The sequence below is a fragment of the Schistocerca americana genome, chromosome 2 (assembly GCF_021461395.2).
Source record: "Schistocerca americana isolate TAMUIC-IGC-003095 chromosome 2, iqSchAmer2.1, whole genome shotgun sequence".
Taxonomy (NCBI): domain Eukaryota; kingdom Metazoa; phylum Arthropoda; class Insecta; order Orthoptera; family Acrididae; genus Schistocerca; species Schistocerca americana.
This window is the reverse complement of record NC_060120.1, coordinates 1,007,586,592-1,007,599,235: the sequence shown is the minus strand read 5'-3', so window position 1 is coordinate 1,007,599,235 and position 12,644 is coordinate 1,007,586,592. Positions and strand designations below refer to the sequence as shown.

The 12,644-nt window shown below is 42.8% G+C and overlaps 2 protein-coding genes across 2 annotated transcripts in view; both read left to right on the top strand.

The window, feature by feature from the left end:
* Positions 1-1,792: 1,792 nt before the first annotated feature.
* The window catches only part of LOC124596125, an 80,166-nt gene continuing 69,314 nt past the window's right edge, over positions 1,793-12,644 (top strand). Inside the window, exon 1 of the mRNA XM_047135145.1 lies at positions 1,793-1,943. The gene's annotated coding sequence lies outside the window, so the exon portion shown is untranslated. The remainder of the gene's footprint in view (positions 1,944-12,644) is intronic.
* On the top strand, positions 9,830-11,482 carry LOC124594619 (piggyBac transposable element-derived protein 4-like). Its single transcript, XM_047132991.1, has one exon. The coding sequence runs from the start codon at positions 9,830-9,832 to the stop codon at positions 11,480-11,482; it is 1,653 nt and encodes a 550-aa protein (XP_046988947.1).

The following is a 12,644-nucleotide window of genomic DNA, read 5'->3' as shown; positions in this document are numbered from 1 at the left end:
ACATCATGGATCCATGGGCCCTGCATGTCAGCAGTTAACTATTCGAGCTGATGGAGGCTCTGTAATGGCGTAGGGCGCGTGGAGTTGGAGTGATATGGGACCCCTAATATGTCTAGATACGACTCTGACAGGTGACGTGTGACACCTACTAAGGAGACTGCCTACACTATGGTTGTCTGTCCTCTTTTAGAATATTGCTGCGCGGTGTGCGATCCTTAACAGATAGGACTGACGGAGTACATCGAAAAAGTTCAAAGAAAAGCAGCACGTTTTGTATTAACGCGAAATACGGGAGAGAGTGTCACAGAAATGATACAGGATTTGGGCTGGAAATCATTAAAAGAAAGGCGTTTTCCGTTGCGACGGAATCTTCTCACGAAATTCCAATCACCAACTTTCTCTTCCGAATGCGAAAATATTTTGTTGACACTGACCTACATAGGGAGGAACCTTCACCACGATAAAATAAAGGAAATCAGAGCACGTACGGAAAGATATAGGTGTTCATTCTTTCTGCGCGCAATAAGAGATTGGAATAATAGAGAATTGTGAAGGTGGTTCGATGAACCCTCTGCCAGGCACTTGAAACGTGATCTGCAGAGTATCCATGTAGATGTAGATGTGTCCTGTCTGATCACCTGTATCCATTCATGCCCATTGTGCATTCCAACGGACTTGGGCAATTCCAGTAGGACAGAGCGACACCCCATATGTGCAGAATTGCTACAGAGTGGCTCCAGGACCACTCTTCTGAGTTTAATCACTTCCGCTGGCCATCAAACTCCCGATATGAACATTACTGAGCTTATGTGGTATGCCTCTGCAACGTGCTGTTCAGAAGAGGTCTCCACCCCCTCGTACTCTTACGGATTTATGGACAGCCCTGCAGGATTCATGGCGTGCGTTTCATCCAGCACTACTTCAGACATTAGTAGAGTCGATGCCACGTCGTGTTGCGGCGCTACTATGTGCTCAAGGAGGCCCTAAACGATATTAGGCAGGTGTACCAGTTTCTTTGGCTCTTCAGTGTATAACGTATAGGGGCGAAAAACGTATAGAGATGAGAATCGTATAAATTTCCAAATCTAATCCCCGGGCATAGCCTAAATGGATCACATTCCATCATCGTTGTTTTACTTCTTTGATGTCAATTTTTCAAGAGATTACGTATTTCGTTACACTGCTCAAACTAGTCATTGGCCGTTTATGGTTCAAAATGGCTCTGAGCACTATGGGACTTAACTTCTGAGGTCATCAGTCCCCTAGAACTTAGAACTACTTAAACATAACTAACCTAAGGACATCACACACATCCATGCCCGAGGCAGGATTCGAACCTGCGACCGTAGCGGGCCGTCTGTGGAAGATTTACAATATTCGTTGGCAGAGCTCAAAGTTCTTTATTCTTCTCGCTGAATTTTAATTCTCTTTCCAAATTTGTCTTTGATTTCCTTTACTGCTTGCTGAGTGTACAGACTGAATTATATGGGAGATAGACTACGCACCCCTTTCTTACTCCATTCTCACTTTATGTTACTTTTTATGTCTTTCGACTCTCTCGTAACTACTTGTGTTTCTATACAAGTTGAGTTGTAGATAACATTTGACACCCTGCATTTTGTTCCTCCTACCTTGAAAACTTCATAGACAGAGGGGGGTAATCGAAACTAGGAGTAGGACGCAGAAATTTGGGACGTTAGTTGTTACCGGCAGCGCCACGGGAGTGCTGACGTGGTCCGGCCACCGCTGGAGACGGCGGCAGACACGTATCGCCTCGCAGAGACTCGTTCGCCTGCGACTGCCAGCAGATAAGGAGCGCGCCGTCAGCGACTGTATTGCCGATAGATAGCGTGTTGACGAGGCGTTCCCGAACGTGCCGGCCGGTGGCTACGCAGTACCCGCGACGTGGTGTGCTGTACCGGCAGCTGCGACCGAACCACTAGGTAAGTCGACCGCGCTGAATGGCAATAGTACCCTACGTTACTTTGAATCACTTACAAGCGATCTGCAGTTGTCTGAAAGCTGGCAGTAAATGCTCTGCAATGCTGGTCAAGGAGTGTTTTCGTGTGATTTTGGTCGGAACCTACAACCTTTGACGATTGGATAGTGCTCGTGGAAATTCTACATCACTGCGGCCAGGATGAATGTATTTTCTATCGTTTCCATTAACATTTACACATTTATACATACTTCGCAAGCCACCGTACGGCACTTTTCGGACATTACCTTGAAGCACCGATATTCAATCCCTTTCTTGTTCCACTTGCAAATGAAGCGAGGGAAACACGACAGTCTATGTGCGTCCGTACGAGCCCTGATTTCTCTTTGCGTCCTTCAGCGAGTGGTGGCAGTAGGATTGTTTTGCAATTTGTAGCAAACGGCGGTTCTCTAAGCTTTTCAATAGTGATTCGCGAAAAGTATGTCTTCATTCATTTACACATTCGTGCATTGTGTTCCATAGATATCATCAAGAAGGAGAACTTTCGGTCACATGGAACGAACGTTCACATGAGAAAAAAGACATTATATTCTATTAACAATAGGCTGTCACTATACTGCTTAGTGCTCTTCACACTTTGAATCACAAGCGATCTGCAATTGCCTGAAAGCCGACAGTAAATTCTAAACAATGCTGGTCAAGGAGTGTTTTCATGTGATTTTGGTCGGAACCTACAACCCATCTTAATTTAATCTGCTCTCCAGAGATTCCAGTTTGAGTTTACGGAGCATTACCTTAATCCTATCATACGGATCGAACTTAAGGTAACAAACCTAACAGCGCACTTCTGAATTGCATCGATGACCTCATTTAACCTGACCTGGTGGTGATCCCAAAAGCTTGAGCAGTAATCAAAAACGGGTCGTGCGAGTCTGTATGCGCTTTCCTTTATATATGAACTATACATTCCTAGAATTCTCTCAATAAAATTAAGTCGACGATTCACCTTCCGTACAACAGACCTTACGTGCTCCCTCCAGTTAATGTCGCTTTGTAACGATACACTCAGATATTTAATAGGTGTGACTGTTTCAAGCAGTAGGCCTACACCTCTGTTACTACATTCGAATATTATAGCAGTTTTTACTATTCATTTGCATAACTTACATTTTCCAAAATTTAGAGCAAGCTGCCATCTGTCATACCAAACACAAATTCTATCTAAATCATCGTGTATTCTTCTACAATCACTCAAAGACAACACGACTCTTTCCCATACACTACGTCGGCATCAACAGCCGAAGGCTGCGGCTCACCCTAGACCGTTTACGCATGCAGGAAACAAGGTCCGGTCCTATCACATTTCTCTGGGGCACACTTCCCTCTCTCTCTTTTCTTTTTTTTTTTTTTTTTTGTTTCTTTATTTTTTATGTACAGTGTACTGAGTTGTTTAAAATGTCGACTGATAGTGTTATCGCAGCGAGCCTGCTGGAAGGTTAAGTCGATAGACTCTTAATCGGGACAACACAGATTAAAACAACTCTCTATCTACCTTGATTCTACAGTTCTCCGTTGATTCCCTGAAAATGGTGGAATACCACTGAGATCCCGTCAGTGACACCGCTTCGATTTCGAGCTAGTACTTCTAAAACTGACATATGTGGTGTCATAGTAACATTCGCATTCATCATTTGTAATAACTTTATATTGTTTTAAGAATTACAGCAAACAGTCATTTTAATGTATTTTTATTTAAGATAATAAGCGTTTCGGGCTTACAACAATCTTCAGTTAGCGCAATACATTTTTGACTCTTCAGTAATTACATCGCTAAAACATCGACCACACATTGGATACTGAAGCTGCCCTGTGCAAATAACAATTTTGCTTAGCTACTACACTTCTCAATTGTATATTTACGTTATACTGCTGGTTAGGTGTACTTAGCTTCTACTTTGTTTGTTGTTACTCCGATTTTCGCGTTTATATGTGTGGCACAAGCACTCTTCCACTTGCTTCTGGCAGAAAAACAGTGCAGTATCCGCCATGTTGATGCCCGACATCTTTGTTTACACCCGAAAACTATATCTATGGTCAAAGCTGTATTTTGATTACAGCTTCTGAAAGTACTATTCCTAGTTTAAACTTCTGTGTGACTAAACAGGACTGAAATTGTTTAGCATGAATGTGCTAAGCATTCCGTAGGGTTATTAAACAAACATAACGTAGTTTATATAAAAGAATTAAATAGTAGCTCATTAGAGGAAGAAGGAAGGAATCAGCTTGAACCTGAAGTTCAAATATATAACGAAGACTCCAGTAAACAATTGAATTTTTTAGGGTGGGGGTGGTGAATGGACTTTGTTCTGTAATAGCTTCACACGGCCACAAGGGTGCGGAAACTATTATTGAATCCCATTTACCTCTACATGTATGTTAACTACATGCATCCCATTTACCTCAACATGTATGTTAACTACAAACAATAAGAAGAGTTACGGCGTGATGAAGTACGGTAGTAGCTGTATCGATAGAAGTCGACTGTCCTTGGTCGATACCGACAGAGTTTCTACGCAGCCAATCTAGGCAACCATAGTTAGCAGACGACAGTACGGTCATTGCGGCTATGTACTAATAAACAAGAGCGCACACATAGCGTATACAGTTAGAGATCACAGGAATCTGACATGTGATTGAACATGAAATCATTTAAATTTATTGTTCTGTTCAATGAAGATCCTCTTTGCACTTAGTGTTGCAAGCTCGCTAATGGAAACAATTGTATATAGGCCTGAAGTCATACAGATTATTTCTACTTTTAGCGAAATAGCTAGTCCTGTCAGCCATTTCAGCGTAATTCTTCTCACAGTGAACAATTAATATTGGTTGGTTAAACGGAAGAAGGAAAAAAAAGTAAGCTAGAGAAGAGGAAGGTAAATAAGTGAACTAGTCCCTAAGGATTTGGAATACATATTTGTGTACTAAGAAAAAACAATTTACTGTCATTTTGAACAACGATGCTGGTAGAAGAAAATATTTTTAATGTTATCTACAGAGAAAACAAGTTGTTCTGCTTTGTTAAGATTGAACGGATAGCCTCTGTTGTCAATAATCCGTTGAATTTAAGAATCTTTTAGTTGCGGGAGGTGACTTTGCTATATTTAAATACAACATTGTAGAATTACTCAACTGTTTTGTCTTACTCTGGCGTGATATATCACATTTTTAGCTTAAAGAACGCTGATTTTTTGGATGGAGGTAGGTAAGCGTGTAGCATCCCGTCTCCACCGAGATTGGAGACAGAGCTTGCCTGTCTTAACTAGAATGCTGGATGAAATCTATCGTGTCCTTGTTTAAGGATCTATCTTGGTAGTTGTCGAACTTCATTCTATATGCTACCTCTGAGATGTCTATATGCCATTTTTGTTTATAATATAATATAAAGTAGTTCCACGCAGTTTTACTCAAATAAGAAGAATAGATGGGCTACTTTAACGTTAAACATAAACATCTCTGTATTCACGAGTATATTGTTTTATAGAGTAAGTAAAAGATTTCCACCGATAGCGCAATCTTATTCCTCCGTCTAGAATCCGATGATTCGAATCCAAGTGCGATACTACGATAGGAAACAGGCGGCAGTAAAGGGTCGGCAACTCTTACGCCACTTGTCAGCCGACCAAGTCCACTGACCAATGCTAATGTTGCAATATATTTCTGATCTATTTCTCCATGTCTAAGCAAACCTACAGAAATAGTACGTTTCCATAGCACCGAGCTTTGTCGTACAATAACATCGTGTAGGCGTTTTCCACAAAGGAGTAGTTCACTATTGTCAATAGCAACATACAAAAAACGAAACGCACATACAGCTTGCATTCTATACTGTAGTTAATAGTTACTACTCTACATTAGTGCAAGCACAACAGCAGGTGCAAACCCCTCTCGACAGATCACAAACTCAACTGAATAGTATGCAAGCAAACCGTCAATGGGCATGGGACATCAGGTGATTGGTGAATGTTGAACGTAATATCCTGGCCAGTGGCCCCGAAAATGCAAGAGATTTGAACGTGTGTTGTGCTATTCTGATTGTAGCGGGGAAATAGCACGTTTACAGGTATGAGTTCCTATGCTAAACAACCAACATGGTCCCCACTTTTTACTTTTTTTATGTCATCAGTCTACTGACTAGTTTGATGAGGCCTGCCACCAATCCCTCTCCTGTGCCAACCTCCTCATCTCAGAGTAGCACTGGCAATCATATGCTGCATGTATTCCAATCTCTGTCTTCCTCTATAGTTTTTTTACCAGCTACAGCTCCCTTTAATACCATGGAAGTTATTCCCTGATGTCGTAACGGATGTCCTACCATCCTGTCCCTTCTTCTTGTCAATTTTTTCCATATATTCCTTTCCTCGCCGATTCTGCGGAGAACCTCCTCGTTCCTTACGTTATCAGTCCATCTGATTTTCAACATTCTTCTGTAGCACCACATCTCAGATGCTTCTATTCTCCTCTGTTCCTGTTTTCTAGCAGTTCATGTTGCACTACCATACAGTTTTGTGTTCCAAACGTACATTCTCAGAAATTCCTCCTTCAAATTGAGACCAATGTTTGATACTAGTAGACTTCTCTTGATCAGGAATGCCCTCTTTGTCTAGTCTCCTTTTAATGTCCCCTTTGCTCCATTCATCGTGGTTTATCTTGCTGCCTAGGTAACAGAATCGCTTAGCTTCATGTGTCTCGTGATTACCAGTTCTGATGTTAAGTTTCTCGCTGTTCCCATTTCTGCTACTTCTCATCACTTTCATCTTTCTTCGATTTACTCTCAGTCCATATTCTGTATTCATTAGACTGTTCATCGCATTCAGCAGATCCCGTATTTCTTCTTCAATTTCACTCAGGACAGCAATATCATCAGCGAATCTTATCATTAATATCCTTTCACTTTGAATTTTTGTTCCACTCTCGAACATTGGTTTTATTTACAACACTGCTTCTCCGATATATAGATAGAACAGTCGGAGCGAAAGAATGCATCTCTTTCTTGCACCCTTTTTAATCCGAGCACTTCGTTCTTGGTCTCCCACTCTTATTGTTGCCTCTTGTCCTTTGTACATATTGTGTATATTCCTCTTTCCCTATAGCTTAGCCCTATTTTTCTCAGAATTTCGAACATCTTGCATCATTTGACATTATCGAACCCTTTTTCTAGGTCGATAAATCCTATGAATGTGTCTTGATTTTTCTTTAGTCTTTCTCCCATTATCAACCGCGTCAGAACTGCCTCTCTGGTGCCTTTACCTTTCCTAAAGCCAAATTGGTCTTCATCTAATACATCCTCAATTTTATTTTCCCCTTTACAAGTCGTCAACGTCTATAAAGGGAATTTACGAGTTACACCTTAGTGATTAAAATTCTTCTGGGTACTATGCCGCGTCATTGGTAAAAACTAACAACGACCTTCCTCAGGGCAATTCGGCCGAAACGTCGGTTTTAGTTTATTATTGTTGTTAGTTTTTAGCAATGACGCGGCATAATACCCAGAAGAATTTTGATCACTAAGACACCGGCTGCGGAAGCCTACGTTCTTATATTAGTTACACCTTGTGTAGACCTACCCGGTAAATCAGCACAGTTACTAAAGGAAATAAATTTTCTGAATGAGCCTGTTTATATTTTGTGAATAAAACCGTCTAGATTGCTTAATATATTATTTTATTTATAAAGAGTCCATGTCCCGCCTACGCATAGCTTTTATTGACTGCTAGAATGATGTCTTACCTGATGATGAAGCCGGCTACCGAAACAACGTTACAAATAATGTAATATATCAATCGATCCAGATGGTTTTATTCACAAAATATCAAAACTGTGCATAGTACCCGGATTTTCTTCTAACAGTCCCAGTAAACTGTATTTTGTCTACGAATAAAATGTGTAAGAGACGCAGATAAGAATTATGGTTAAATATTATTCGAGCTCATGAAAGGCAATTATCGAGAGACGTTGAAAAATGACAGGCACTTGAATATGGCAGATAGACATCAGCCGATTGATAAGCACTGGAAGGAGCTTTGGAGTCTGTCTCATGAGCTAGTGCTGAGCATTTCAAGAATACCATACATGATACGAAAGACTTCAAAGGCGTTAGAGGCTGAAGAACCCACTACGACAGTTTAGCTTTTGAACTGAAAAGCTTTAATCAGTCTCTCGCAATTTCTGCGCCTATTTGCTTAACAGTGATCAGTTTTACTACACTCCCGGAAATTGAAATAAGAACACCGTGAATTCATTGTCCCAGGAAGGGGAAACTTTATTGACACATTCCTGGGGTCAGATACATCACATGATCACACTGACAGAACCACAGGCACATAGACACAGGCAACAGAGCATGCACAATGTCGGCACTAGTACAGTGTATATCCACCTTTCGCAGCAATGCAGGCTGCTATTCTCCCATGGAGACGATCGTAGAGATGCTGGATGTAGTCCTGTGGAACGGCTTGCCATGCCATTTCCACCTGGCGCCTCAGTTGGACCAGCGTTCGTGCTGGACGTGCAGACCGCGTGAGACGACCCTTCATCCAGTCCCAAACATGCTCAATGGGGGACAGATCCGGAGATCTTGCTGGCCAGGGTAGTTGACTTACACCTTCTAGAGCACGTTGGGTGGCACGGGATACATGCGGACGTGCATTGTCCTGTTGGAACAGCAAGTTCCCTTGCCGGTCTAGGAATGGTAGAACGATGGGTTCGATGACGGTTTGGATGTACCGTGCACTATTCAGTGTCCCCTCGACGATCACCAGTGGTGTACGGCCAGTGTAGGAGATCGCTCCCCACACCATGATGCCGGGTGTTGGCCCTGTGTGCCTCGGTCGTATGCAGTCCTGATTGTGGCGCTCACCTGCACGGCGCCAAACACGCATACGACCATCATTGGCACCAAGGCAGAAGCGACTCTCATCGCTGAAGACGACACGTCTCCATTCGTCCCTCCACTCACGCCTGTCGCGACACCACTGGAGGCGGGCTGCACGATGTTGGGGCGTGAGCGGAAGACGGCCTAACGGTGTGCGGGACCGTAGCCCAGCTTCATGGAGACGGTTGCGAATGGTCCTCGCCGATACCCCAGGAGCAACAGTGTCCCTAATTTGCTGGGAAGTGGCGGTGCGGTCCCCTACGGCACTGCGTAGGATCCTACGGTCTTGGCGTGCATCCGTGCGTCGCTGCGGTCCGGTCCCAGGTCGACGGGCACGTGCACCTTCCGCCGACCACTGGCGACAACATCGATGTACTGTGGAGACCTCACGCCCCACGTGTTGAGCAATTCGGCGGTACGTCCACCCGGCCTCCCGCATGCCCACTATACGCCCTCGCTCAAAGTCCGTCAACTGCACATACGGTTCACGTCCACGCTGTCGCGGCATGCTACCAGTGTTAACACTCTAAGCGCCAAGCCCGTAAAATTTACGGGCCTGGGATCGCGCGAAAATCACCAAGCCCGTAAAATTTACGGGCCGCTACATTTAATTTCATTCAAAACACTGCAACGTTATTTCTACGGGTTTGGCCAGCGCTATACGTTTTTCAGATGTTTATTAACAAAATGCGTCCATAGATGTCACGGCAGCGCTGTAATTCATGTTAAAACTTATCTTTGCGTTCTCAGTCTGTATATCATTCAGTTGTTTGTCATCATGTTTCGGCGCGGTTTATCAGACGCAGAAATTGCGGATTTGATCAATCATAGCGACACTCTGGATAATGTAGAGAGTGATTCAGACGATTCTGAATGCAATGGTGTGTTTGAAGGTACGTATTTCCGAATTTTCCACGTAATTGTGCAGTACGCACATATCTGTTGAACATGTGTAAACGATGTATGTAGTTACACATAATGTGATATTCTTTTTAGAAGACGAGATTGATGACAGTTTGTCTTCAGATGAAGACGAGAATGATGTTGAAGGTGTTGCTTCAAATCCAGCAGCTGTGCCGTATCCGAAAGACAGTGAGTGGACTGCAGTTGACACCTACCGACCTCTGCCTGTCAACACGACACCCAGGCAGATACTAGTGGATATTGATGAGTCGAGTTCTGTACTGGATTGCAGTAAAGTGTTCCTTACTGACAGTGACGTAAATGAACTCAAGAGACAGACAAATTTGTATGCATCACAGACAATACAGAAGAAAAGAAGAGGAAATAATCTGAAGCCCCATTCAGTTTTGAGTTCGTGGAAGCCAGTGACTATAAGTGAGATGAGGCGTTTCTTGGGTATTATTTTCCACATGTGTGTTTCGAAAAAGCCAAAAATTGCGGACCATTGGAGCACTAATCCTGTTCTTAGTTGTAACTTTTGTCCCCATGTCATGAGCCGTTTGCGTTTCACTCAGATACTGTCATGCTTGCATCTTGTTGACAATTCAAATCAGAAAAAACCAGGCGAAGATGGATTTCATCCACTTTACAAAGTTTTGCCATATTATAATAATTTGAAGGAGCGATGTATCCAGGCATATCGTCCCTCAGAAAAAGTGACAATTGATGAAGGAATTTGCCCATTTCGAGGTCGTGTGAGTTTCCGTGTTTACATGCAAAATAAGCCTCATAAGTATGGACTGAAAGTATATGCTGTTGCTGAAGCCAGTAGTGGCTATGTTGTAAATTTTGAAGTTTATGCTGGTAAGCATATTGTTGACAATTCTTCGTCTGCGGTTATTTTGCGATTGTTGTCTGACAGCAGCTTGCTGAACAAAGGCCACACTGTGTATTTAGATCGATTTTATTCCAGTCCAGAGCTATTTCAGCAACTGGCAGAGAAAGGCACTGGAGCTGTTGGTACTGTGAACAAATCCAGGAAAGGATTGCCTAAAGATTTAGTATCTGCTAAGCTGAAAAAGGGCGAAATGTCTTTTCGGCGTAAAGATAATGTATTGGCAATGAAGTGGAAAGATAAGAGAGATGTGTATACATTGTCTACAAGGCATCAAGCAACATTTGGTACGCATACTAAGAGAAATGGGTCTGTAGTATTGAAACCACTTCAGGTACTTGATTACAACCTCAATAAAATTGGAGTGGATATTGGAGACCAACGCCTGCAGTACAATCCGTTCCAGCACAGAACTGTGAAATGGTGGCGAAAATTATATTTCCATTTGCTGCTTATGGGAGTATCAAATGCATTTTGGCTGTACAATGCAGTGCACAGGAAGAAAATTACAATAACAGACTTTATAACAGTGCTTGCAGTTCAGCTTGTTGAAGACGACACACTTGAATTCATTCCAAGAAATGAAGGAACTGTAGGTCGGCTAACAAAGAGACATTTTTTGCAGCACATACCTGCAACTACTAAGAAGTATGCTGCTCGTGTGTGTCACGTGTGCAGTTCCAGGAGCAAGAAACAGAGTGGCAAGGCTTCTCGCAAAGAGACACGATACGAATGTGAACAGTGTGGCGTTGCACTCTGCCTGGAACCTTGCTTTAAAATTTTCCACACTAAAAAACAATATGATTCTGTGTGAAATTTATATGTAATACTGTATACTATCAGAAACATGTAATGTAGTGCCACAATTTTGGTTAAAAATAAATCACAATTGTATTCCCTTATTCGTATGACTTTTTCTAAATTCTTAAAACATCTAAGTGATTTCTATAACTGTACCTTAAAGCTGTGCATTGTAAAGTAGTTTCTTTCACTCAGAATTAAAGTAGAAATGTGCAGCTTCAAGATGGTACCAAATTTGCCACAATCCAAACAGTAGATTTGATGCAGTAATTTTTTTAATATTGGTAAAATTGCCCGGTTTCTAGGGACGGGTGCATAAAATAGGCCTGGTACAGAGAGTGTTAAAGACTGCGATGGAGCTCCGTATGCCACGGCAAACTGGCTGACACTGACGGCAGCGGTGCACAAATGCTGCGCAGCTAGCGCCATTCGACGGCCAACACCGCGGTTCCTGGTGTGTCCGCTGTGCCGTGCGTGTGATCATTGCTTGTACAGCCCTCTCGCAGTGTCCGGAGCAAGTATGGTGGGCCTGACACACCGGTGTCAATGTGTTCTTTTTTCCATTTCCAGGAGTGTACTTCTTTAAAAATCTGTTGTATGGTTTTTATACGCCGCACAGGTTGGACATTCGTTTTGAAGTGAACGATTTATGCCAGCCGGTGTGGCCGAGCGGTTCTAGGCGCTTCAGTCTTGAACCACGCGACCGCTACGGTCACAGGTTCGAATCCCGCCTCGGGCATAGATGTGTGTGATGTCCTTAGGTTAGTTAGGTTTAAGTAGTTCTAAGTTCAAGGGGACTGATGAACTCAGATGTTAAGTCCCAAAGTGCTCAGAGCCACTTGAACCATTTATGTGTTAACATATAACTCATTATAATTAACAAACTTATGTTCAAATTCTCAGTCTCGCATACAATATGTGATCAAAAGTATCTGAGCACCTATTAACGGGCACTGATATGAGAAGTGTCCACCCTGCGCCTTTATGACGGCTTCAGATCTGCTGGGGCCACTTTCTGTGAGGTGTCTAAATGTTTGCCGAGGAGTGGCAGCCCATTCTTCCTCAAGAGCCGAAACCGGAGAAGATAGTGATTTTGGAGTCCACTTGCGAACTCATACCAATGATGTTCTATTGGCTCCAAGTCGGGACTTTAGGCAGGCCAATCCATTTCAGGA